The sequence below is a fragment of the Camelina sativa genome, chromosome 7, assembly GCF_030686135.1.
Source record: "Camelina sativa cultivar CO46 ecotype springtype chromosome 7, ASM3068613v1".
Classification (NCBI taxonomy): domain Eukaryota; kingdom Viridiplantae; phylum Streptophyta; class Magnoliopsida; order Brassicales; family Brassicaceae; genus Camelina; species Camelina sativa.
The window spans coordinates 34,088,210-34,114,931 of record NC_141886.1 but is presented as its reverse complement, the minus strand read 5'-3'; the positions used below and the strand labels follow the sequence as shown (position 1 = coordinate 34,114,931).

Genomic DNA, 26,722 nt, shown 5'->3' with positions numbered 1-26,722 from the left:
AATGAAATTAAGTCAAGTATGGCTCTATCAAATGTACGTAGTTCACTTTTAATTCTATCAGTTTTAGTTTTCTTTTCTATTTAAATATAGACGATTAGCATTATTAATTGTGATTTTTTTCCATATTTTATGATAATTAGATATATTATATTTGGATGTGTTGGTTCTTAACAAAAACATTAAACAAGAGAGTCTATTCAAGTATTCATCGTGGTCACAAAGATATGTATCTTCTTTTCAATTTCTTGTTATGGAAAATCAAAAGTAAAAGTAGCCAACTTATACAAACCTTTTTACGAGGTTCATGCTCATGCATTCAATCTTCTCTTCATTTGCTTACGTTTTTCTGAAGATAAAAAATCAATGTTTTAGTAAATTATGGAAGTTTTACGAATTCAGTGAAAGTTCATCACAAGTAACATCTATCATATGTTATTTTTACATTTATCTCATGAATTAAAATTAAGTAACTTCCTCTGTAGTAATTTCCTTTGAGTTACTTGACTTGTGTGTTCCCCTAAATTCAGGAAGTTTTTCTTGTTTTTTTGGATAGAGCAAATCCTAATGGTGAGAGACATGAAGGACATGCAATTAATGTTATGCCTTGAGGAGCTCTCCTATACAGACAAACAAGCTTGTGGTATATATTGACTACAAAATACTTTGCATGGTTTAACTAAAAAACAATTATACGTTCTTTGAATATATTCTACATTGTTTTCGAATCTTTGGAAGTACTTCCACCTTCAGTTTGATCGCAAACTCGTAAACTATATATATGGAGTCAAACAATAAGGTTATGAAAGGAACGAATGAAATTTGGATCTAAAGATAATGGAAGGGTTCAGTATTGTTTTATTCTTCTTTTGACTTCTAATGGTAGAGAGAGATTAATTATAATAACGTTATGTTGATCAAAATCACGAAAATAAAGGATGATACTAGTATTTAAGTGAGATGATTAATAAAGAAGAAACCAAGAGTCATTATTATCATAAGCTATGTGCATGCTTGTAATAAAAAAATCTTCGCATCTCCCAAAATGATCACTCCTAACTAGGACTACTTGTCGTGTCTGTACGTTGAAAAATGGAGTAAAACATTGTTTATTTCATGTATTTATTGTATGATTATGATGCAGTAAAAACATTGTTTATGTGTCCGTATATTTTTAAGCTTTTTTATATTTTTCCTAAAAATTGTCATCTAGTTTAATTTTGTACGCTGTGGTCGCCGTGAACACACGCACACATTTCTGGAACCTATTAGTCTTCGCTCGAAAAAGGATCATTTTGACTTCTGCGTACTATATAAAATTTTGACTTCTTCGCACATTACTTATGCCGTAGACAAAAAAGAAAGAATGGCAACTGAAAATATACACTTATTTTGTTACACATATTAATAATCATCAACTAGTGAAAGGAAAAAAAATTATATACACAATAGAATATAAAAAAAAATGTGAAGAAAAATATTTTAAAAATAAAAATGAAAGAGATGCTCGCATCGCATTAATAGCATGGAACAGAGTATACTGTTGATAAAAAATAGAGCGATCGAACAGTCCATTTTTTTGGGGTCCAGTTTATTTAATTTAGCATTAATAACTTTGTCAGCGCGAGCCACTCCTCTATGATTCCATCATCATAAATTATAAAACCAACCAAATATTCATATCAAAAAAATATTTCCCTTAACCTTTAAGCTTTGCTTGTAAACGAGTATGAGACCTGTCTTCGATATTTTTTTAGAGGAGTCGCAAAAATCAGATCCACGCTTAATAATACCTCTCACGTAATCATTACGTAGGATCTTTCTTCTATTATTGTCTTATATAATGTCTATTTGCGTAACAGATCTCCTTTTGAATGTACATATATATATATGATATATAAGTGCTAAAGTTATATTTTAAAAATAGTAAGGAAATTGAAAACAGCTAGGCCAAGTTCAGTTCCGTCAAAGTTACTGTCCACGTGTGTGGTCAATAAAATTCTGAATTCATCATTCATGATTCGATCAATATTACGACCTACTACTCTGATATGGTGTAGTACTTAACCACATTTTCTTGCTTTTTATCACATTAAAAATTATATCTTGTATTCATTATTTACTCGACCACTATTTTCCACGTTCTATGGATGATCATAGTGGAGCCACGCATGAACATGGCAAAAATAGAAACATGCACATGGCAATATAAATACATTCTAAGTTTCAGAGAAATGAAACCGGTAAAATATATATATGTATATAAATACATTTTGTACGTAATACGTGTATGTTTAAATCACGGCAATCCAACTTTTGTTGTGTTATAATTCTAAGCTCGAACAGATCCAAAGATAGTTCTTTCGTTTTCCTTTTGACCTAATTTTTGTGATGAGACTGAACGTTCGTACACACTTCTTTTTAAACTTAATTTACATATAAACGGTCTGGAAAAACATAAACTAAACAAAAATCTAAATGACTGGTGTTTGATCCTATATATAATTAGGATGGACAGAGTCGGACTCAGCCTCATATTTTCCCAATATAATGGACACTCCGCATCTATAGTATTTATGGTGGAGTTCGATGTTTCATAATATGCGATCATATTATAAATACTGAAATTTTTATAAATACTGAAAATATTTAATTTTTTTTTCTTATTATAAATACTGAAAATCTAACATCTCTAAATTATTATACGCTAGGTTCAGATCCGCACGTAAATTGGTTTGATTTTAGTAAGTTTGTGAATATTTGAAATACTTATGATTTCACTTTGAAATTTTAATCCACATGACGCTATATCCGGACAAACTTGAACCAAATTAGTAACTGTTAGATTTTTATTAAACCGGTATACTATTAAATCAGATAAAAATCATAAAAAAATTAAACTTTTCGAATGGGATGACCTAAGTTATTAAGCTGCACAAACACACCTTGATAGGTGTATCCCACAACAGATTTAATATTTTTTTGACCCATATAAAAACCCATTTTGTAAAACCGACATCGAGGTGTGTTTGCGCAGCTTGATAATTTAGGTCATCCCATTTATTTTTTCCTATTCATGTTAAAATACATGAAGAGATTGGATACAAGATTTAGACGAAAAGCTCGTATTTTCGTTTGGATATTATCATAAAGTAGATATTTACCCTTTACCAAGTTGACGCTTAATCAAATTAGTTAGGTTTTGAGAATTAAATATAGTTAAAAAAAACACATTCCCAATATGAGAGATTCTTGATATAGAAATTTTTAATATAAGACAAAATCTTACTCCCGATTAGAAACGGTATGGGACGTAAGTAAAAATTACCGAAGTCTCTTGTTTTGCAAAAACACAAAGATAAATTATAGTATATTTATATAACATATGATATAAAAATATTAGAAAATTAATTGAATTCTTTATTCTTGTTATTTTATGTATGGTTCATCTATATTGGAACACACTTTAATTTTAATGCCTTTAATTTTTTTTTGAACATTGTTAGGCTATATAATTTGAACAAAAAAACATGTTACATATAAGATTGTAAGCATTATTTTGTTTTAATTCTAATATGTTAACTTATAGTTATTAATTTATTAATTTATAAGCTGATCCATAAAAACAATTTGAGACCAAGAAAAATATATTGTTTATCTATTATTAATTTATTGATTTTGTTAAAATATTAATTTTTATGGTTTTGAAATGTTGAATAAATTCATCGATACGTTTAAAAATAAAAAATTGATCCTTTTCAGAAAAATATTTGGCAAATTTGTCAATTATTATCACACAATTTATTATAAATTTCCAAATTATAAATTATGGGGTGAAAGATTTTTTTTTTCCAACAGAATACAAAATTAGCTCAAACGAGCCAATTAGTTGGAAAATTGTTCACATAGGTAATTGGAAGCGACTCCACTCTAGCTCTACGCGCCAGCTTGTCCGCTCTACCATTTTGTGATCTCGGAATCTGAACAACAGAGAATGAGAGGAATTCATCCTTATCTTCTGTCAAGATATGTCTTGAAAGCAGGCCACTCGGAAGGCGAAGATACCATCTTCACCAAATCAGAACAGTCTGTGAGAAAAACTACTTTCTCCTTATCCGCACCAATCATACATCTCATTGCCCAGATAAAGGCTTCCACTTCTGCATGGAGAGGTGATAAGCTACGGCGGGAATTAGATGCACCCATAGTGGAAGATTCTCCCTCAGGAGAAATGCAATACCATCCTCTACCCATAAACTGATCAGTCACCTTCCACCACCCATCTACAATTATGGGGTGAAAGATTATTATGAAGAAACCAAATTATTTTTTTAAAAATAAGGAAAAATGACAATGCTGAGTAGTAAAAGGGACAACAAATGGAAAAAAAAAACAGGAGATAATGTTATTAAAAAAAAAAACTAAAACTAAAAAGAGACAATTTTTTTATTAAAAATACATAGACATTTATCTCTTCATTCGTCTCTTTTCCCCTTCTTTCTTTTGTATTTCTTCTCAATCTCATCGATTTGATTCACGACATGCATATCTCTTCCTGATTCTCTCTCCCTTCGTCTTCTTCTTATTCTCCTGTGACCCGCGAAGAAACCGGGTTTCATGCTTACCATGGAATCTTTTCGAGTACGATTACCGCCATGGGAGCGTGTTTGCATCTGAGAACATGAGGGATAGTTCGACTTCCGGAGACACTTGGAATTGCTTTGTCGTCGTCGCTACCTTCTATAACTTTGGTGAGATCGAATTTTTCAATCTATGCTTTGTTTCTTTTGTGTGAATATATGATTGTAATTTTATCCCTTTGTATATTTTTAAGCCAGATCCAATTTGAAGAAGGTGCAACGAAGTTTAAATGATTTGATCGCTTTGGTTGATGAAGTCTGTCCTGCTGATTTCTTGGGGTGAGGTAATTTTGATTTTGCAGCTGAATTTCCAAAACTCTGTTTCAAACTTGCCTCAAGTATAGAGAGGAAATGAAATTGTTTTTCACCGTTAACTCTTTGTTCATCTAAACTTTATGGTTCATAAATTGAATTAGGAGGTGTATTTTGCATCGCCAGTGCTACTAAAGTAGTATGTTTGTTTCATTGCTTCATCGTCAATTAAACTATCATTGTAGTTGTGTTCCAAAGTTTGTCACTGTTGCTATCAATGTTGTTAGCTTCAATTGTAACTAAGCTTGACCGTTGAAAATTTAAAGATTCAAACATTAAACTGGAGTCTCCCAAATGTTAAAAGCCCACCTTGTAAAATTCGCAAGCAAAATGCAAGTTTTTTTTTTGTCTTGTAAAACATAGCTCTATGTTTATGTTTGCTTATACATGAAGCTGAATTCTAACATTTTTTTCCTATGAAAAAAGAGTAGATAGATTAATTGGTGATACATATGTTTGTAACATATAAATGAAAACGTATTTTATCATCTCAAAGTTAAAACTAACGTTTAGAGGCTTGATTTACAGAAGGAGGTGGCTTCAGCGGAAGTAGAGCATGTCTATTGTGTTGTTATGGAACATTGAAGTAATCTCAGATTTGGTTTTTGAACCTAATTAGACAAAAAAAAAGTAAGTTAAGTGAGATTTTATTTTAATAATCTCATGTAGACATAATTTATGAAAAAGTATTTGAATAATCTCATGAACAAAACATCAAAGAATCGTTCAATACCTAGAGATGTAATGAAACCAAAATCCCTTCTTGAAAGGCTGCTTTTATTAACATCCTTGCACCCTGTAATATTTTTAACATGTTATATTTAGTTATACAATAGAGATTACTATGTAATGTTAGTGATAATTACCCTTTTCATATGGTGTATGTTTTGCAGAAGATAAGTGTATGTTTGCTGGTGTTAGGTAAATTCTATCATTCCTAACAGGAAAGTTGGTAATGTCTCTAAAAGCTCTATTAAATGTTGAAGTAAGAGGAAGAAATAGAGTGGAACTTGGGGTATTCGTGTCCTATTTTTTAGTAATTAAGCTTTTAATATTGTGTTTCTTGGTGTTAGTGTTATCAGCTGCGGTGATGAGCCGTATTTATAGAGTTTAGAGGAGATGATAGGGTTTAATGTGAGAATAGAGATAATCTTGTTTACCAAGCTAATAATATCTTGAAGATCTAAGATTTGCGGAATGTGTGAGGAGCATTTAGGATGATTATAAGGAATATGCTTCTAATATCCCAATGGATTGAACGCAAGAACCGTTTAAAATTTTTCTTTGATTCGATTAGGAATTTGTTGTTATGGTTAGGTCCTAATTCTCCGTGATAGTGTATTTCTTATGATAAATTACCTTGTTTATCTCCCTAATTATTTAATGATTGAAATTGCTCACAAGTATCTCTAGAAGAGTCTGTTTGGCAACGATTGCAGCTTAAACAGGATCCGAATAAGATAACACCGTACAATGAAGGATCCACCTCTTTTGTTTCTATTAGATTACCACTTGTCCTCATGTGTTTTTTTTTCTTCTTCTAGTTTTTTGTAAATCGTAAGGGCATTGTATATCATACATACTTAATTGTTTTTTTTTATCCCTAAATGTGCTTCACAATTAATAGTATAAATACTGAAAATCTAACATCTCTTATTAAATGATGAGTTTTTAGACAAAATAGTTCATTTTTATTTAATAACTAACCTCCAACTCGATAATTAGTTTTCTTCAATATATTCTTTAACATATTTGGTAACTACTAACTCGTTTATATGTTGAAAAAAAAAATACTAACTCGTTTGTAGTAACTTTGTTTTCATAAATTATTTTTTACCGCAAAAAAACTTTATACAGCATGGATAATTAAGATTATACTATGTACAGTCTACACGAAAAAATTGATAGTATTAATAAACAAGATAAGAAATATTGGTAGGATGGGTTCCGTTAGTCCAGGCCTTTAATTGGGCTAAAGTGGGCTGAAAGATGAAATCCAGTTTCAGGAAAAAAAAAAAACAATATTATAAATAAATAAAAATTTGGATGGGAAAAAGCGGGAAGTTGAGGAAAAGGGGAAATGCTTATTTCTCCATAGTACGAGGGTAGGGCCCACCAAGACCCATTATACATACATCGCGTAAAGCAAAATCAAAAAACAAATTTAAAAACATTTTTTTTTTCGAAGTTCGAAATCGAACCGCAATTAGCAATTGTCTGTTTTTCTCGGAATCTAAAATAAATAAAATTAAAAAAAAAAAAAGAGAAAAATAGAGAGAAAAAGGGGGAACAGTGAGAGCAAAATCGTGCGACTGGGAAAAAATTTCGAAATTTCTTCTCTTCCGGCGACGAAGGGATTCAAACTTCCGCCTCCAATTTCTCGCCGTGGAATTTCTGATTTTTTTTCCTTGGTAGATATTTCACTCCGCTCGTTCTCCGTCGTGTGTCTACACTTCTCTAGAGGTTTATCTACAACCTTCCTTCTCTAGGTTCGTATCCTTGTTTTTTTTCTTCGGACCTTCGTCTCTGTGTTACGAAAGCGTAGATGGTTTTCTTGGGGTTTTTTGATTGGATCTGCGTGATTTTGAGCTGATTTTGTTGGTTGATTTGGTCGACATTGTGGCTATATTCGCTATGCAAGATGTTGAAATGTTGATGGGAACTAACTTTTATCTCTTTAATTACCTGAAATTGAAAGCATTTGATAGGCATTTTTATCATAGGGCAGGGTTTTGGTGTAGAATGATGAAGTAAGGTCTTTCGTGATTTTTACCATGGCTTAGGAGAAAGTATAGACAATTAACATTGACAGCTTACTCGTTGTTGGCTTTGGCTTTAGGGTCTTTTATCTCTACTATAGTTCTGGGAGCAGCGTCATCTCTGAGTTGAAATGAGCAGTCGTCTGGGACAGGACGCCAATATGAATGGTGTCTATGTTCGTTCAGATGGATCTAGCATTCTGAGTTTCGACGGATCAGAAAGCCGTGAAAGTATGAATGATGATAATAAGAAAGGTAAATGTTATCTAGTCACTTGTTTGCTGTTTACTTTTCCTAACGCTAATTCATTTAGATCCTTTCGTTGTTTTGAAAGAACTTGAGTGAGTGATTACGGACTACGGAAAAGTACGATTGATTATCTTGAATTGAGTCGATTTTTTTTTTTCATATTCAACAGACTAGTCATGGCATAAATGAATCTTTACGATCGTCTTTCTTATTATTAGGTGTAAGGGAAACGGGATGGTGTTTTTTGATCTCACTCTTTGTCTATTTCTTCTTAATCTCACCCGCAGGTCATCAGAGTTTGGTGGAGTGGTTAAATGAGACTCTTCCTTATTTGAAGTTACCATGGGAAGCTTCAGAGGATGAACTGAGAGTATGCTTGAGGGATGGAACTGTATTGTGTAGCCTTTTAAATCAGCTTAGTCCTGGCTCAATGAGAATGGTACTTTTCAATTTTGATGACTATTTGGCTTATATATATATATATATATATATATATATATATATATATATATATATATATATATATATATTTTTCTTTGAGCCTCTGATTATGTGTCCTTATTCCCTTACTTCGCACTAGACTCACTCTCTTTGGTTATTCTGTAGGGAGGCAGCTTTGAGCCTGCTAGTATAAAAATTGAACGGTTTCTGACTGCTATGGATGAAATGGCCCTGCCTAGGTTCGAAGTTTCAGACATAGAACAGGTTTGTTATGTTTTCTTGGATATGATTCTTTGTTTCCGTGGAAAAAAATCATTTCTTAATTCGAAAAGACATGTTGGTTTGTATAGAATTATCCCCAAGTCATATAAGATAAAGTGGTTCTTGGGTTGCCACTTTTGCTATAATAAATCGAACCAATTCGGTATAGACACTTCTAGGTGCAACATTTTTTCTAGTCATGGCTATTGTCTGATTTGCTATTTTGATGATAAGATTGCAAGATTTCTGCTCCCATATCTTTTCTTATCTCTGCCTTGTCTTGTGTGTTTCTATTGGTTATGAATGCTAATAAAAAATGAAAAACAGGGCGAAATGGTGCCAGTTTTACAGTCCCTTAAGGCGCTTAAAGCAAGTTTTTCCGATGGTAGTTATGATAAGAATTCACTATCTGCAAGGAGGCGATGGAGCCTGCCAGAGGACCACTCAGATTCGAGAGGGGATGAGCGCAACTTTACTGATGAATTCCAGTCGAAGGAAGGATCTGAGATTGATATATCTGATGCTAAAATTTCGGAATTACTTAAATCAAACAGTTTACGAGTAAAGTTTTCCAACATAATTTTAGTCAACTGTGTCCAACCTTTTAGCTATTGCCTCTGTTTCTGATTCAAATTGCATTTCCTTGGCAGAACGTTCCTACTAGGTCACTGTTTGACATGCTGGATAAGCTTCTAGATGAGAGTATGACGAAAATGAATGGACATGTGTCTCATGTAAGCGAAAGACTGAGCTTCTCAATTCTCATAACAGCCTTCTATTGATTCATGTTATCTGTGTTTGCCAAGATTTTCATTCCGTAGTTCATGGAATATCTCTTCTACTCCATCATGTTTCTCCTTTCTTTTTTCGTGTGTTGTTCAGGCTATGGCATCTCTCTTGAGCGCGCTTGTGCAAGTGATTGAACAGAGAATCTCAAATCAAGCTGATAACCTAAAGAACGTAAGATCACCTAAGTCCTTTCTTCCTTGATTTATTCTCGTGATGTACATATCATCCTTCTGACCAAGTCATGAAATATACTTATGAAACTGGTGCAGCAAAATATACTCTTTAGGATACGTGAAGAAAAATACAGGTCAAGAATAAAGGTCTTAGAAACCTTGGCAGCTGGGACAACAAAGGAAAACGAGGTACAATTGTCTCTGGTTCCAGTATTTCTATTCACTTTATTTCTATTTCACGTACTGAATACTGATTGGAATTGCTATTTTTCGTTGTTGTAGATTGTTACGAACTGTATGGAGCATATAAAGGTAACAGATATTTTTCTCTTACTTCGTTCTTGCATCTGGAAAAATTGGTTTACATTAGGCCCATAATTTTGTACATATTACCTGTGGAATATAGCCTCTAAACCAGTCCTAGATTTCGATAAAGGTTCAGTCTGAGAGATCCTACCATAAAACTATTGTGTATGAGCCTCATACTTAATAACGCGACTTCATACAGCATTTTTCATTTGGCTTGTGTATTAGATTTGTTTATTACAGATTTTATAATGGTTGTATTTGCGGTTGTGCTCTATAGCTTGAGAAAAACAGAATAGAAGAGAGAGAAAGGTCAGAAGAAAAGGATGTGGTGAGACTGAGAAAGGAAAAAGAGCGCAGTGATGCTGAGATTCGCAAGCTGAAGCAGGAACTCAAAGTGGTGAAAGAGACACATGAAAACCAATGCTTGGATTTAGAATCAAAAGCACAAAAAACTAGAGACGAATTGGAGAAGAAGTTAAGAGATGCGGAGTTACATGTTGTAGATTCCAGTAGGAAGGTGAAAGAACTTGAGAAGCTGTGCCAATCTAAATCTCAAAGATGGGAGAAAAAAGAATGTATTTATCAAAACTTTATAGACAACCATTCTGGAGCATTGCAGGTTGACTTTATAAATAGTATTTGTTAACATTGGTCACCTATGTTAGTTATTTAGATGATATAGAATCTGTGAAATTTTGTAGGAGCTGAATGCTACTTCCATGTCTATAAAACATGAAGTATTAATGACACAGAGGAAATACTTTGAGGATCTAAATTACTATGGTAAGATTCATTTCTGCTTGGCCTTAGTGAATTCATTTCAGAGTACACGATTTCTTATTTATAATATTTCTCCTAGGTTTGAAGCTCAAAGGAGTGGCTGATGCAGCAAAAAATTACCATGTGGTCCTTGAAGAAAATCGAAGACTCTACAATGAAGTGCAAGAATTGAAAGGTAAAACTCTTTTAGTCAATGTACGTTGTTTGTATTAGACCATTCAAGAAATGATTTTTGTTCTTTCTCTTGCTATCTAGGAAATATTAGAGTCTATTGTCGGATAAGACCATTCCTTCCAGGGCAAAACAATAGACAGACAAGTATAGAGTACATTGGTGAGAATGGTGAAATGGTTGTTGCGAATCCCTTTAAGCAAGGGAAAGATAGCCATAGGTTGTTTAAATTTAACAAAGTTTTCGGTCAGGCGGCAACTCAAGGTTTAAACTTCTTTCCCTCTTAATCCCTTCTGCATTTAGCTAGGTTAATTAGTCAATGACTCTATATAGAATATACTTATTTATCTCCTGAGTCTGTTTTTATATGCAGAGGAGGTTTTCCTAGATACTCGACCATTAATTCGATCAATTCTAGATGGCTACAATGTTTGTATATTTGCCTATGGTCAGACGGGTTCTGGTAAAACTTATACAATGGTAAATGAAAAGTTTGATTTTGTTAATACTATGCTTTAGCCAAGGATTATAAGTTTTTATAACTGACATATTTATCTTTTGCTAACACAGAGTGGGCCAAGCATCACTTCAAAAGAAGATTGGGGTGTCAATTATAGAGCTCTGAATGATTTGTTTCTCTTAACTCAGAGTAGACAAAACACTGTCGTGTATGAAGTTGGTGTTCAAATGGTGGAGATATATAACGAGCAAGTTCGTGACATACTTTCAGATGGTGGCTCCAGTCGAAGATATCCTTTAATCTTATACAGTGACTAAATATATTTTTTGGAATAGGTACATTCATGCACATATATTTGCTGCTCCATAGGGAAATTGGTATTGGTCTAGTGCTCTTAGGTTTTACTAATGTTTTGTGGCTGCGTTCAATATAAGATTTCCTTAACTTGCAATACATTAGGGATTTGGAACACTGCTTTACCAAATGGGCTAGCAGTCCCTGATGCAAGCATGCATTGTGTGAGATCAACTGAAGATGTGCTTGAGCTGATGAATATTGGATTAATGAACAGAACCGTAGGGGCTACAGCTCTCAATGAAAGAAGCAGTAGATCACACTGGTTTGTATACTTTCTCCCTGATATTTTATTATTTACCGTCTGTTATTGTCTAAACTAACTAAACAATGTTGGTTGTTGGCTATTATCTCCAGTGTTCTTTCTGTTCATGTGCGTGGTGTCGATGTGGAAACGGACTCAGTTTTGCGTGGTAGTTTACATTTAGTTGATCTCGCGGGAAGTGAAAGAGTTGATCGCTCTGAGGCTACCGGAGATAGGCTCAAGGAAGCTCAACATATCAACAAATCGCTCTCAGCCCTTGGAGACGTCATCTTTGCTTTAGCACACAAGAACCCTCATGTTCCCTACAGAAACAGCAAATTGACTCAAGTCCTTCAAAGTTCCTTGGGTATTCCATTATCACTCTTTGAAGATGATATTGAGATTTTAGTTATATCTATTGCATATATTTGTCTCTTGGTTGGTTCCCTTAACTATACTCTCTTGTTTTTTAGGAGGACAAGCCAAAACTCTTATGTTTGTCCAAGTCAATCCTGATGGAGACTCATATGCTGAGACCGTAAGCACATTGAAATTCGCGGAAAGGGTTTCTGGTGTGGAGTTAGGTGCTGCAAAAAGTAATAAAGAGGGTAGAGATGTAAGACAACTCATGGAACAGGTTTGTATTTTCTTTCTTTTTCTATCTTTCGATTAAATTTTGGCCACGAAAGGTTAAGAGAACAAAACTATTCATATCTTGATATGCTTGATATAACAGGTATCGAATTTGAAGGATGTAATTGCTAAAAAAGATGAAGAGCTTCAGAATTTTCAGAAGCTAAAAGGTAATAATGCAACAGTCCTGAAACGTGGTTTAAGCAATTTAAGGTTGGTGGGACCTTCATCACCTAGACGACATTCTATTGGAGCTTCACCAAATGCTCGTCGAGGAAAGGCCTCTGGTTTATTTGGAAGAGGGACCTCAGATGTTGACAACTGCTCCGAATATAGTAGCAAGCATTCTGATTCTGGTTCACAACATTCATCAGATGAACGTAAACATCGAAGGGATTCTCACCAACCATCTAAATTTGCTGGCGGGGCAAAAGGAATTGATTTTGATGATGAAGATGTTGAACTCGTAGGCCTTGCAGATGCAGATTCTGAGGACAGATTGAGTGATATCTCTGATAGTTGTCTTTCAATGGGAACAGAAACTGATGGATCCATATCCAGTGCGGTGGAGTTGACTCTTTTCCCTGAAACTGCTAAGCCTCTTGAAATAACCGAACGACCTGAAGCACACATGACCTCTGAGAAACCTGAGAAATCAGTGAAAATGGGTAAAACCGACCCAAAAGACAGGTTTGTATCCTCTACTATCACACAGTAATAGAGAAATCTGAATGCATATACAGATTCTTATGTTTGTTTTGTTTTGGGATTTTAAAAGCAGAAGTACTATTCCATCAAAAATTCCGAAGCAGACCTTGAAACCACCAGGCCAAACCAGACCTTCTCGTCTGTCAATTGCCACTAGCTCATCCTCAAAGGTTTTAACAGGTAATGTCTCTATACATCAACTCTTTGACCTGTGTCCTAGAAACCAAATCTGTCTGCTTCTAGTTACACTCATATCTGGTGACAGGCTCTAATCACAGCCTACTTAGATTTCTATGAAAGATCAAATGAAGTAGATGCTTGATTATTATAATACACGCATATGATCTTTAGTGCCAGTTTGCTCATGATGAGTCATATAATCTTTCTTGATTTGCATCAGGTGCTAAAAGACCAACAGTTAGTACTTCATCTTCAGCAAAACCACTCAACAGAAAGCGGTGAAGACACAAGATTCATCCCGAGGGCTTGAAAGAAGAAGATTTGTGATGGATTTGATCTGATGGTGTGTGGTAACTGGTAACTAATTGTGTAACTAAGCATATGATGGATGTCCTTTTGTTCTTCGTTGTTAACCTAATTCAAACAGACACCTTAACTAAGTTTTCTTCATTTGTCTTGGTGTTAACTTAATCCTGTCCACGTAACATACGTACGAGATTTCCTATATAATTATGATGTGTCGACATGGAATTACAGGGAAAATGCTCAGAAATTTATTAATTAAAGCGATGATTAAGATTAACCACCTAATCTGCACAGACTATCACCTTTTGTTGGTAGTAATATTACTTAGAAAATTATTTTGTTTTTGTTTTGAGTGAGGAGACTTTAGAATTGACTTTGACTGAACCGTTTCTTCCTCTCTCTTTCTCAAAAGTCATTTCCATCATCATATAAGGCTTTATGCAGAGACGGACGTTCTTGATTTTTGTATATCTGATCTTGAGCTTTTCTCGCCATACTCTAGTCTCTAATGGCTTCTTCTCCTTCTTCTCCGTCACGCAACTGGAGATACGGCGTCTTTGTGAGCTTCCACGGACCAGACGTCCGTAAAACCTTTCTCAGTCATTTACGGAAACAGTTTAGCCACAACGGGATTACCATGTTCGATGATCATGAGATCAAGAGAGGCAAAACCATTGCCCCTGAAATCTTAAAGGCGATTAGGGAATCGAGGATCTCAATCGTGGTGTTCTCCAAGAACTATGCTTCATCGAGCTGGTGTTTGGAAGATTTGGTGGAGATTATGAAGTGCAGGGAAGAAATGGGGCAAATAGTGATGACAGTCTTCTATGGAGCAGATTCATCTGAAGTGCGGAAACAGACTGGAGATTTTGGAATGGGTTTTAGTAAAGCTTGTTCTTATAAAACAAAGGAGGAGAGGTTAAGATGGAGCCAAGCTTTGAACTATGCTGCCAACATAGTAGGAGAAGACTTCGGAAACTGGTTTGTTCTTTTTTCTTTTCTTTTTTTCAATTTTGATTTATCAATTCTTATTTTCCTCTCTCTCTCTTCTTTAGTGATAATGAAGCGGATCTGATTGAGAAGGTTTCAAGAGATGTTTCAGACAAACTAAACGCTGCAACAATCTCTAGGGATTTTGAAGACAAGGTTGGTATGGAAGCCCATTTGCAGAAAATGCAGTCTTTGCTGCATTTTGATACTGAAGAAGGAACTATGATTGTTGGAATATGTGGCCCTGCAGGTATGGTAAGACTACCATCGCCAGGGCTTTACATAGCCGGCTCTCTAGCCATTTCCAGCTTACTTGTTTTCTGGAGAATACTAAAGGAAGCTATAATAGTGATCTTGACGAGTATGGTTTGATGCTACAGTTACAAGAGAAACTTCTTTCCAAGATTTTAAACCAAAATGGTATGAAGATATCCCATTTAGGTGCGATAGAAGAAAGGCTAAGCAACCTGAAAGTGCTTATCATTCTTGATGATGTGGATGATCTAAAGCAATTAGAGGCTTTGGCTAAGGAAACTAATTGGTTTGGTCGTGGAAGTAGGATTATTGTGACCACAGAAGACGAAGAGCTCTTGCTGCAACATGGTATCGATTCTAATTCTACATACAATGTGGATTTTCCAACTAGTGAAGAAGCTCTTGAGATCTTTTGCAGATATGCTTTTAGACAAAACTATCCGGATAATGGTTTTAAAGAGCTTGCAGAAAGGGTTGTAGACCTATGTGATAACCTTCCATTGAGTCTCAGCATGGTGGGTTCATCTTTACGCGGGAAGAAGGAAGAAGTGTGGGAAAAAGTAATGCGCAAGCTAGAAACTACTACTGATCACCGAGATATCGAGCAAGTACTAAGGGCCGTATATGAACAATCATCATCATCTAACAAGCGAAAGCGAAAAAGTAAATCTCGGCATCTTACTGTAATGGCCTTCTTCGTCGTCATCAACATGCTCCTGGAGATTGCATCAGCGGTTACAGACCAGCTCTCTTCCACTCGCAAGCCTTACTACTTCACAAGAATCTCCTTAGTAATGTCAGTTCTCTCTGTTTTCCTCTCCATCCTTGACCTCACTTACAAAATCAAAGCCCATAAAGCTAGTTTCAGATGCAAGTGGCCTATACCTTGGTTCTACCTTCCAGCACGTGGCTACAGAAGGATCTTTGGAAGTTTCACAGATACGGTCTTATTGTTCTGTGTTCTTGGTGGGTTAATTGTGTCGACGGTCAACTATTGTTTTGTCGTAAAAGGCGAAAACGGTCCAATCAAAGTATCATCAATTTGGCCTCTCTTCTTTGCCATTGGTATGGTAGCCTCCAAGTTCATGGAGAAGCCGCTCATTTCCAAGGACTATTCGCTCTAACCAAAAAATGTATTGATTGATTTAAACGTTCAACAATAAAGAGAAAGTGTTTTTTGTATATATCAAATTTACTAACCAAGTGAATGTATCTTCAGAGACACTTTCGCCCTCTGCAAAATCCTCCCACATGTTACAACCAAGTCACAAGTAAGTATAAAAAACTAAATAAAAACTATATAAAAACTAAATCAAGACAGTCACTCTTCACAAGAAACACTAAGACAGCATATCAAAAAAGCTCTTGTCCAATCTACCATCTATTATCATATCAGCAACCAGTTTCAGGGTGGATGCATCACCATTCAACCCGTTGCTTCGCATCTCCCTGAAAAGTTCACATGATGCAGCTATCTCACCAGCTCTAAGGCATCCCCTGATTAGTGTATTGTAAGTGCAGTCACATGGTACATGTCCATTGTCCTTCATTTTACGGAATAACGCATTTGCTTCTGAAATTGTACCTTTCATACAAAACCCATATATCATTATATTGTAAGTTAGAACATCAGGCTCCACACCATCGATGGGGAGAGTACAAAATAAGTCCCATGCTTCGTCCAACTTGTTACCCTTGCACATTCCATGGATGATGATGTTATAAGTAACAGTATCAAGAGCAATCTTACTCTTTTGGATAACCTCAAACATTTCCAAAGCCTCTTCTAGCTGTCCATTTGCGCAGAAACCATACAACAAAGTGTTACAAGTTATGGTATCAGGGTACACACCTTGAGAAATCATCTCTTGGAAAAGGTCTTGGGCCATCTTAAGATTTCCCACTCGACAGAACCCGTGAATTAGAGTGTTGTAAGAAATAGTATCAGCAACTAATCCTCTTCTCAACATTTCACGGAGAAGTTTCATTCCATTATCAACCCTCTTAGCTCTACAACATCCGTCTATGAGACTATTGAAAGTGACTACGTTAGGAGAGCAGCCCTTGCTAGCCATCAAATCAAACATGCGCTTAGCATCATCTAGACGGTTATGTTTACAGAACCCATCGACCATTGAGTTATAGGTTATTGTATAGGAATTACACTACTACGGAGCATCTCTTCGTATAATTCTTGAGCCTCAATGAACTTCCCTTCTTTGACACATGCATTGAAAGTGAAAATATCAGGATTGATTTCCCTTTCAACCCTATCACGCAACAATCTTTGGGCTTCGCTCCATCTACCAGATCTACAAAAAGAGTCTATCATACAGTTGTAGGTAACCACACTGGGAAAAATGCCTTTCTCAAGCATTTCAGTGAAAAGATTTTGAGCATCACTATGATGTCCATCTTTGCAAAGACGATCAATGATGGGATTATAGAGTATAAAATTGGCTTTGATGTGGCTTTCCTCCATCTTCCTAAGCAGATTCAAGGCAGAGTCAGTGTCTCCCATCTTACACATTCCATTTACAATTGTTCTGTAAGTAACCGCGTTAGGTTCATGACCAATTGCTAACATACGACCAAGCAGAGCTACTGCTTCAAGAACTCGACCCTCACGGCAAAGACCGTTCATCAGTGTAGTAAACGTTACGACGTTGGGTGTTAATCTCGTTTCAACCATATGATCAAATAAAGCTACAGCTTCAGAAACCCTATCTTCGAGACAGAACCCGTGGAGAAGTGTGCTAAACGTAACCACATTAGGTTGGAAACCAAGTTTTATGACCTTTCCCAATGTAGACAAACCAAAAGACAACTCATGACAGCTGCAGAAACATTTGATCAGAATATTGAAGCTGAAGATATTACAATAAGGTAGCATTTCAATCTTCCTATATAGAGAAATCACAACATCGGGACGATTCATTCTGACAATGACACCCATAATTTTATTGAAATCAATTACGGATGGGAAGGGAAGAGATCTAACCATGTCATGGAACAAAACAATCGCATTATCTAAGGTTTTGATATGATAATACCCACTTGTCAGTTTCAACTCCTCTCCTACAAAAGTTCCTTGGCTCATCAAACAAGGTAGACTCTTTGGAACCGTACGTGTCTTGGCGGAACGTATATGAATCAGTCTGATCAATCTAGTAGAAGCAGTAGCAGATTCCGATCCCCAAACCCTAGCCAACATTTTTGTTGTTTCGACTGATTTTTTTTCTTTTCTTCTACTCCATCTTTCTAACTCCTAATGAAATCATAAAATCACAACCGGTTCGATCCGAAATATTCTAAAACCGGTTCGATCTAAACGATTCTGAAACCGGTTCGATCTAAACGATTCTGAAACCGGTTCTCTACGTAAGTTCAACACTAAAAAAACCAAACCGGTTTGGTTAACTGTGCGATGATTAAACTAGTTAATTACTCTGTTAGCACAATCAAATTTGGGAAGATAAGGAACAAAAGCCAAAAGAGAGCGTAACAAAGTAGCGAACCAAATCAACAAGATAAAACCCCCAAAAACTAGGGTTTGAATCTTTGGGAAGATGTGTTCGTTATCGATGCAATTCTCGCTCTTGCAATCACCATCTCGACCCTCTTCTTCGTCTTTTTTAGCCAACCGTGAACCTAAACTCTCTACTACATCTTCCTCTGTGAGCTTCCCGTTAAAGAGTAGTAGCGGAAGTGGGAGTTTGATGGTTGTGAGAGTTAAAGCTTATGGTTCTTCTTCTTCTTCTGATTCATCTGCCGATTCATCCACGCCTCCTAATGGCACTCGGGTAAATCGCAAAATTGAAATTGGTTCAGCATTCGATTTGATTGATGTTAGACACTAATCTGAATCGATCAATTGGTTTTGAGCAGCAGCCCAAAAGCAGGAGAGATATATTACTGGAGTATGTTCAGAATGTGAAGCCTGAGTTCATGGAGATGTTCGTTAAACGTGCACCTAAACATGTAAACTCACTTACTCTGCTTCATCATCTCGAAAGACTCAATTTTTTTTATAAAAAGGTTTAGAGCTTTTCATTGATTCGATGTTGTTTTGGATTAGGTGGTTGAAGCAATGAGACAAACTGTGACGAATATGATTGGAACGTTGCCTCCGCAGTTTTTTGCGGTTACTGTCACATCTGTGAGTGCTTTTATGTAAGCGATACGTTTTTTTATTTTATTTCACAAGTTTTGTGTCCTGTGTTTTTTGTTACTTGTGTGTTGAATTTGCGTATTATGTATGTATGGGTTTTATAGGTTGCTGAGAACCTTGCACAGCTGATGATGAGTGTATTGATGACTGGGTATATGTTCCGAAACGCTCAATATCGTCTTGAATTGCAACAAAGTTTGGAGCAGGTTGCTCTTCCTGAGCCACGTGATCAGAAGGTGAACGTTTTCAGGTTTATAGCTTCTGTTTTCTGGAGGATTTCACTTGGCTTGTAGTTCTGTAAAAATGCTGATGCGAGTTTGTTCACTGGTTGCTTCGATTTTGACACTTCTGCTTCTTCTCTGTTGATAAGCCTTGTGTTACGCTAGTCTAGAAGCATTATCCCATGTAACTTGTGGTGGATTGTAGCTGCGTTAACAGCTCAACAACTGTTCTTGAGTCGGTTAGCTAGAGAGCTAACAACATGTTCATATTAAGTTTAGGCAGAGCGAGCTTTGGTTATTCTGGTTTTGTCTCTCGGATTTTTAAGTTTGGGAAGTAGTTGAGAGTTAGAGACTTCTCGATTCCAACTGTATAGTTCTTTTGGTGACTTGAATAAAGCTGCTTTAGTATGCGTGTGTTTGATTTTTGATGTATCAAATTGTATGTGACACTGGTTTTTGATTCTGATTAAGCCAGGGGGGTGATGAAGACTACGCACCTGGAACTCAAAAGAACGTTTCAGGGGAAGTGATCAGGTGGAATAACATTTCTGGTCCTGAGAAGATTGATGCAAAAAAGTATATTGAGCTTCTGGAAGCAGAGATCGAAGAACTCAACCGTATGGTGGGGAGAAAGTCTTCGAATCAGCAGAACGAGATTTTGGAGTATCTGAAATCTCTTGAACCCCAAAATCTTAAGGCACGAGGATTCATATATTAGTTTTTTTAGTTTATTATCATCAAATTTTATTCCAATGCTTTTCTCAGTTGCAATACTTTTGAATTTTGTAGGAGCTTACAAGCACTGCAGGCGAAGATGTTGCCGTGGCCATGAATACATTTGTCAAGCGGCTTCTAGCTGTGTCAGACCCAAACCAAATGAAGGTTCGTTCTCTAATAATAACTTCTTCAGCTTAAACACTTGTTTGAGTTGTGTTTTGTTATATATATAGTGTGATGTGATTTGACTGTTATCAACGTATTGGTGGTTTACACAGACAGAAGTGACAGAAACAAGTGCGGCGGACCTGGCGAAATTGTTGTATTGGTTAATGGTGGTGGGATATAGCATTCGGAATATCGAGGTTCGGTTTGATATGGAACGTGTGCTTGGTACTCAAGCGAAGCTTGCAGAGCTGCCTCCTGGTGAAATCATTTGAACACTAAGGTGAATAAAACCGGGGGCTTTTTTACCCAAAGAACTCAGAATTTTCATTTGTCAAGTAATTTTTATTGTAAAATTGATCGAACTTACTTTGAAGAGAAGACAGTATTGGCTGTTGGAATTAGATCACAAGTTTTGCTTCGAGTGACTTTATAAGATTCCCAACTCGTAGACAAATTAAAGCATAAGGAATTGTACGGTTTGATGTACATAGCATAGGTTCGTGGAGCTGCACACGGACATAGAAGATATGGAAGAAAACTTATTTTCCTTAAGTTCAGTGTTGACTTGACGTATGGTTAGTTAACAAGATAAATTAACAAAAAAACCTATTAGGATTTAATTAGTATAGTAAAATAATACTCATTTGTAAAAAATGTGAAAGTACAATTGTAATTACCTAACTCATGAATGATGTACTCATTTGTAAATGAATGTCAACTTTCAGAATCATAATACAAAATGGCAAAATTTCGAAAGAGTTGACATTCATTTACATACATTTAACTTAATTAAAGAGTTGACAGGCACAAATCGTCACCAAAAAAGAGTTGACCACTGAAATTCGTAGATATTTGAATTGGGATTAAGAAAACAAAAGTCAGGCTTATTATAGTGACATGCATAATTTCCTAAATGTTTATTGTGATAAACAGTTTAAATAAATACAAATGAAAACTGACATATTTACACAAGATTTATAATTCTTGGAACAATCTCAAGATTGGGAAAACATATACAAGACCAGTTTTGACAACGAAAAATATTAGGGAAAAAACATAGAAGAAGAGGGATGATATATACACGAAACTTCAATTCTTTTATCTTTCAATCCATACAATTCTTTTTTTGACAAATCCATTCATAATTAAACATCAGAAATCAACAGGAAACATACTGAAGCACAAATAATAACATAACGTTAGTGGGTTTGGATCTTAATAGACAAGAACATTACACTTCGCACTTCTAAATACGAGTACTATAAAGCAATCTTTACATTCATACACCCAAAAGTGCTAAGACATAAGCTGTCATCACCGCAATAAAAATTCTCCCAAATATTTCTTTTCCTACAAGACAAGAAAAAAAAGTCAAACTGATTATTTACTCTATATATATCTACTTGATAACTAGATTTGTTGCAACAAAATGGTTACGTACGTATAAAAATATGATATATAATGTGTATGCTTACCTCTTATAACTGTAGTAGAAGTTGACCCACTAAAACTCGGTATGTTTTGTGGCCGCGTGAAAAGCGGCGGAGACGGCACTAGCGATGGAGGAGAAGGTGGCGGAGGTGGCGGAGATGGTGGAGGCGGTGATGTCAAAGCGGAAGCTTCATACCTCAAGAGACATTTAGGAGTAAAGATCTGAGCCCAACGAGACCGGCTGCAACAATCCAAGATTTCTTGGACCGCAAGTTTCAGACATACGGTGCAGTTTCCTGAATCAAGATCGGGACTACACTGGACAATTGAATCTAAATCATATGAACCCTCGAATTGTGTGACACGTTCTTGATCCTCAACGAAATATGGTGTTGATGATGACGACGATGATGAAGAAGAGGCTCTGATGATAAGCTCATCCATTTTATCCGAAAGCGTTTGTCCGAACCGATCCGTGTTTGGAGCAGAACTCAAAGAGTATCTAATGATGTAAGGTCTGTCTTCTACGAGGGTGAAGAAGGAAGTATCCGAGTAACGTACCATACACTCTTCATAGAATATGAACGCTTCTTTTTGATAAGTACAGTTTCTAGAAATTTCTAGGGTTGCGGTTTGAACACAGTCGGAACAAGAATTTCTCGTGATGTCTCCTCTACAGAGGAACATGCCACGGACTGTGTTGGGGCTAAGACCTTTTGTGGCGTTGGAATAGGTTCTTAGAGAGGAACGGTCACGGAGAGAGGAGAGAAGTGTTTCGCGGTTTGTCCGGTAAGAGCTGGTTCGCGTGAAGTTGTCGGAAAATTGGCTGCAGAAGGTGCGCATGTGTTCAGGTTGGGATATGATTTGGCTTGTAGAGAAGAGAAGAGCTAAGAGAGAGATAAAGCAAAAGAGAGACGAGAGACTTTTGATCACTGTTGCCATTATTTATTCTTGTTTATGAATTATTTGAGAGAAAACAAGAAGAAAATTTATAGCAGAGAGATCGATTAAAAGATGCATTATAATCTTTGACTATACAAATGCCTTGTTATTTAAAAGTGATCGTTGAGGTCGTATCATTTCGTATATAAAATGTTATCTTTATTGTACTTCAATATCTGTTTGTCCCAAAAAAAAATGTACTTTAATATCTAAACCATATGAAATCTATGGATGATAGTTGTGGTATGAAACTCCAATTTCTTTTCTCTGTCAATCCATACAATTGTGATTTTGACAAATCCATTTAAAATAAATATCAAAATCGACAAAAATAAAAACTAAAACAAAAAAAATTAACAAAAGTTTAGGGGGGTTTGTGTCTTACGAGACAAGGAAGGAAACACATCACACTCTTCACACAACAAGAATAAGGTCATCTTTACATTACACCAATAAGTGTTAAAACATAAGCTGTCATGACCGCAATAAAAATTCTCCCAAATATTTCGTTTCCTGCAAGACACGAAAAGAAGTTGATCTGATTAGTAGTTTTACTCTATAGAGTCTCTTCTTCATAACTAGATTAGTACAACAAAATAGTTTACGTACATACTGTATAAAGTTGATGTGTATAAATACAATATATGTTTACCTTTTATAACGTTAATAGAAAATGATCCGCCAAAACTCGGCCGCATGAAAAGGGGCGGAGAGGGTACTAATGGAGGCAGTAGCGATGGAGGAGAAGGTACTAATGGAGGCAGTAGCGATGGAGGAAAAAGTGGCGGAGAAGGTGGTGGAGGTGATGGAGACGGTGGAGGTGGTGACGACAAAGCGGTAGCTTCGTACCTCAAGAGACATTTAGGAGTAAAGATCTGAGCCCAGCGAGACTGGTTGCAACAATCCAACATTTCTTTGACCGCAAGTTTCAGACACGTTGTGCAGTTTGTTGGATCAAGATCAGGGCTGCACTGGGCAAGTGAATCTAAATCAAACGAACCCTCGAATTGTTTCACACGTACTTCATCCTCTACGAAATACGGTGTTGATGACAATGATGGGGAAGAAGTTGCATTAATGATCAGCTCATCCATTTTATCGGAGAGTGTTTGTGGGAACCGATCCAAGTTAGGAGCATAACTCAATGAGTACCTAATGATGTAAGGTCTCTCGTCTACAAGGGAAAAGAAGGAGGAATCCGAGTAACGTACCATACACTCTTCATAGAAAATGAAAGCTTCTTTTTGATGAGTACAGTTTCTTGAGATTTCTAGGGCTGCGGTTTGAACACAGTCTGAACAAGATGTCGCCGAGATGTCTCCCCTACAGAGGAACATACCACGGACTATGTCGGGAGTAATACCGGTCGTGGCATTGGAATAGGACGCGAGAGAGGAACGGAGACGAAGAGAGGTGAGTACAATATCGCGGTTCGTCTCGTATGCGCTGGCTTGTGTGAAGTTGTCGGAGAATTGGTTGCAGAAGGTGCTCATGTGGATGTGGTCAGATTGGGATATGGTTTGGCTTGTAGAGAAGATAAGAGCTAAAAGAGAGAGAAAGCAAAAGAGAGAAGAGAGACTTTGGATCATTGTTGCCATTTTTTGTTCCTTATTGTTTATGAATTATGAGAGATTAATGAAGAAAATTTATAATAGACAGACTTGTAAATTAAAAAGATGTATTATATATACTCTTTGACTAGGAAAATTCTTTTATTACTCTTAAGTGATAGTTGAGCCCATGTTGTTGTATAAAATGTAAACTTTATGGATTATGAATTATTTAAACTAGATGAAAGACTTGTTTAAGGATAAATACAGAATTATTGAACCTGACACGTTTGTTATAATATTGTCGGAAGCAAAACATAAGACTTGATTAGGAAGACTTTCGATTTCTTTTATTGGTCTTACAATTAGTCTTACAATTTGGGAGGCATGTTTGATGCAGAGATAAGTATTAGGATATTAGTTACAGTCGGATATAACAGAAAACAAGATATGTTTAGATTTTGGTCCGATCAATATAGTTAAAAAGTATCAACGTGAAATCAAGTCTGAAATTATATTTACAATTTTTTAAAACCAAATTTATGAGGTATACATTTTCCAATTTGCCTCATTCCCTGACTCAAAACGGAGACATACATAGTCTAAAAAATTCGAAATGAATATACTTTATTTATTTTGATACGAATACATTATAGGATTACCAACAGATAACACTGAAAGTTGAAACCTAACATATAAATATACAAATGTTTATTTTATTTTTAACTTTTAGAAGTCGAGAACACAACAGATGGCACGTCAACCAAATTAAGAGAACACCAATATAAACCAGTAGCCACTATCCTTAAATCATCACTACATTTGATCATAAAACCATTAGTGGTAACACCAAAGCTGTCATGATTGCAATAAACGTGCCCCCAAATATTCCATTTCCTGTAAAAACCACAAAAAGAGCCAAAACATGTTTTAGTTGTTTATTCTTGATTATTGGATTGTAGGCAGATACGTTGGTTACGGTGGACCTAAAATCTTCAGGTCAACCCGGTTTAATTCGGTCAAGATGGACCATACCATTTTTCATACTTTAAAAAACTGGGACAATTCTGGTCAAGTCCATGTACAACAAATTTCATCATTTCTTTTTGGTATCTGTCAGATACACATATATACGTACTTATCAGCATGACCTCTCAAGAACGGACTAATAATTCAAACCGAACCTGACCGGGTTAGTTCATCGCAAAATCTCAAATCATAGTACAAAATCCAATGGTGTATATCAATTAAATCATAGATACTGTGACTGATGAGACTTTTTAACACAAAGGTGTCGACTTTCCTTGGGAAAAAGACCACACAACCAAGAACAGAGTAGTGTGAAAAGAAAGAAAGAGAGATCTTGCGAAACAGAGGGAGAAAACAGAGAGTTGCAGTAAAGAAAAAAAATAAAAGCAGTAGCACACACGCAAACTTTATCCAGTTCACTCCCGTTAACGAGGGAGCTACGTCTGGCCGAGTCTGTGACTCGGAATCCACTATATTCAGATAGAGAACACAAATAGGAACCACAAGTGATCCACTCTAATGCCCTTCACTAGCACTTAGAGCACACTCTGTAATATCCTATACTTAGAGAAAACTAGAATGAGTTTATGCTATTACAAGTTTTCTCTCTTCACTCTCTCTATCACACTTAAACCGTTACTGCGATCTCTCCTTAAATATTCCTTTTATAGGCGACATCTTCAGACCTCGTGCCCTGACCTAAAGCAGTCTGCAACAACCTTTGGTCGCTAGTCCAGCTCACCCAAGGACGCCGTTTCACAAAAGAACAAACACCACTGTAACGTTTGAAATCACTAGAGGACAAACCGTACAATGCTTTGGTCTGCAATGTGTCCGTTTCCTCCAAGTTTGGTCCCAAAAGCATACCTGACCATGGTTTAGTTTACACCAACCTTGATCAGGTCTTGAGTTAAGCTTGGGTGTGTGTTTGTCTTGCTTAGTCATAGCTTGTTCAGCACGATTTCACCTTGTCTTCACAATTCTCCACCTGAAATCATGATGACAAACGTAAACTTGCACGAGAAGAATAGAGAGAGAACCTTCTGAATCTAGTTGCAGGATTCCCGACTCGGTTTCCTGAGTTTTATTACTCAGGCCTGATCTGTAGCAAGTTCAAAGCAGTCTGAAACTTGCCAACAGCCAGTATCTTTGTAAAGATATCTGCAGGGTTTTTTTCTGTAGAAATCTTCACCACATCAACGTCACCATTTGCAATCACCTCTCGGATATAGTGAAGCTTGACATCAATGTGCTTTGTTCTTTCATGATGCACATTGTTCTTGGAGAGTGCAATAGCACTTTCTGAATCACAAAAGATCTCCACCCCCTTTTGCTCATATCCAAACTCTTTCAATAAGCCTTTCAACCAAATAGCTTCCTTAACAGCTTCTGTGAGTGCCATGTACTCTGATTCAGTAGTTGAAAGAGAAACAACTCTCTGCAGCCCAGATTTCCAGCTTATGGTGTTTCTTCCAAGAGTGA

At 36.1% G+C, this 26,722-nt stretch overlaps 4 protein-coding genes and 2 pseudogenes across 12 annotated transcripts; 3 read left to right on the top strand and 3 right to left on the bottom strand.

Moving 5' to 3' along the window:
• Positions 1-7,003: 7,003 nt before the first annotated feature.
• LOC104703985 (kinesin-like protein KIN-14J) lies at positions 7,004-13,910 on the top strand. 3 transcript variants are annotated; one of them, XM_087460135.1, is made up of 21 exons: positions 7,004-7,412; positions 7,789-7,963; positions 8,245-8,396; positions 8,564-8,662; positions 8,987-9,220; positions 9,310-9,393; positions 9,542-9,619; positions 9,718-9,810; positions 9,904-9,933; positions 10,208-10,549; positions 10,632-10,713; positions 10,790-10,885; positions 10,966-11,145; positions 11,255-11,361; positions 11,452-11,630; positions 11,796-11,960; positions 12,053-12,306; positions 12,413-12,576; positions 12,676-13,262; positions 13,354-13,460; positions 13,681-13,910. In XM_087460135.1, the coding sequence occupies exons 2-21, from the start codon at positions 7,840-7,842 to the stop codon at positions 13,740-13,742; spliced, it is 3,219 nt and encodes a 1,072-aa protein (XP_087316261.1). In that variant the 5' UTR covers positions 7,004-7,412; positions 7,789-7,839; the 3' UTR covers positions 13,743-13,910. The 3 variants fall into 3 exon arrangements, with proteins under 3 accessions (XP_087316261.1, XP_087316259.1, XP_087316262.1); XM_087460133.1 differs by having other exon boundaries at positions 13,351-13,460; XM_087460136.1 differs by having other exon boundaries at positions 7,110-7,438.
• A 273-nt stretch (positions 13,911-14,183) lies between these two features.
• LOC147942003 (disease resistance protein RML1A-like) lies at positions 14,184-16,253 on the top strand (annotated as a pseudogene). The gene is made up of 2 exons (XR_015562718.1): positions 14,184-14,747; positions 14,822-16,253. The product of XR_015562718.1 is annotated as a disease resistance protein RML1A-like (transcript).
• Positions 16,254-16,351: 98 nt separating this feature from the next.
• On the bottom strand, positions 16,352-18,225 carry LOC104716080 (uncharacterized; annotated as a pseudogene).
• A 232-nt stretch (positions 18,226-18,457) lies between these two features.
• Positions 18,458-20,689, top strand: LOC104703983 (uncharacterized). 6 transcript variants are annotated; one of them, XM_087460128.1, is made up of 7 exons: positions 18,458-18,814; positions 18,900-18,992; positions 19,090-19,170; positions 19,287-19,418; positions 19,879-20,100; positions 20,193-20,285; positions 20,399-20,689. In XM_087460128.1, exons 1-7 carry the CDS (start codon positions 18,581-18,583, stop codon positions 20,558-20,560), a joined length of 1,017 nt encoding a protein of 338 aa, XP_087316254.1. In that variant the 5' UTR covers positions 18,458-18,580; the 3' UTR covers positions 20,561-20,689. The 6 variants fall into 6 exon arrangements, with proteins under 6 accessions (XP_087316254.1, XP_087316253.1, XP_087316257.1 ...); XM_087460127.1 differs by having other exon boundaries at positions 19,287-19,432; positions 19,875-20,100; XM_087460131.1 differs by having other exon boundaries at positions 18,472-18,814; positions 19,090-19,184.
• A 656-nt stretch (positions 20,690-21,345) lies between these two features.
• On the bottom strand, positions 21,346-22,745 carry LOC104703981 (cysteine-rich repeat secretory protein 4-like). Its single transcript, XM_010420082.2, has 2 exons — positions 21,764-22,745; positions 21,346-21,638 (listed from the first exon to the last, which is right to left on the bottom strand). Exons 1-2 carry the CDS (start codon positions 22,659-22,661, stop codon positions 21,568-21,570), a joined length of 969 nt encoding a protein of 322 aa, XP_010418384.2. The 5' UTR covers positions 22,662-22,745; the 3' UTR covers positions 21,346-21,567.
• A 269-nt stretch (positions 22,746-23,014) lies between these two features.
• On the bottom strand, positions 23,015-24,301 carry LOC104714713 (cysteine-rich repeat secretory protein 4-like). Its single transcript, XM_010432159.3, has 2 exons — positions 23,314-24,301; positions 23,015-23,174 (listed from the first exon to the last, which is right to left on the bottom strand). The coding sequence occupies exons 1-2, from the start codon at positions 24,257-24,259 to the stop codon at positions 23,101-23,103; spliced, it is 1,020 nt and encodes a 339-aa protein (XP_010430461.2). The 5' UTR covers positions 24,260-24,301; the 3' UTR covers positions 23,015-23,100.
• Positions 24,302-26,722: the final 2,421 nt, after the last annotated feature.

Bases quoted from the DNA above. Each gene is read 5' to 3' on its own strand.
- LOC104703985 (XM_087460133.1), top strand. From the start codon at position 7,840: ATGAGCAGTCGTCTGGGACAGGACGCCAATATGAATGGTGTCTATGTT. The intron at 7,964-8,244 runs GTAAATGTTATC...TCTCACCCGCAG, and splicing joins GAATGATGATAATAAGAAAG to GTCATCAGAGTTTGGTGGAG. The intron at 10,714-10,789 runs GTAAGATTCATT...TATTTCTCCTAG, and splicing joins TGAGGATCTAAATTACTATG to GTTTGAAGCTCAAAGGAGTG.
- LOC104703983 (XM_087460127.1), top strand. From the start codon at position 18,581: ATGTGTTCGTTATCGATGCAATTCTCGCTCTTGCAATCACCATCTCGA. The intron at 19,433-19,874 runs GTTTATAGCTTC...ATTCTGATTAAG, and splicing joins CAGAAGGTGAACGTTTTCAG to CCAGGGGGGTGATGAAGACT. The intron at 20,101-20,192 runs GCACGAGGATTC...TGAATTTTGTAG, and splicing joins TTGAACCCCAAAATCTTAAG to GAGCTTACAAGCACTGCAGG.
- LOC104703981 (XM_010420082.2), bottom strand. From the start codon at position 22,661: ATGGCAACAGTGATCAAAAGTCTCTCGTCTCTCTTTTGCTTTATCTCT. The intron at 21,639-21,763 runs GTAAGCATACAC...CTTGTCTTGTAG, and splicing joins TTCTACTACAGTTATAAGAG to GAAAAGAAATATTTGGGAGA.
- LOC104714713 (XM_010432159.3), bottom strand. From the start codon at position 24,259: ATGGCAACAATGATCCAAAGTCTCTCTTCTCTCTTTTGCTTTCTCTCT. The intron at 23,175-23,313 runs GTAAACATATAT...CGTGTCTTGCAG, and splicing joins TTCTATTAACGTTATAAAAG to GAAACGAAATATTTGGGAGA.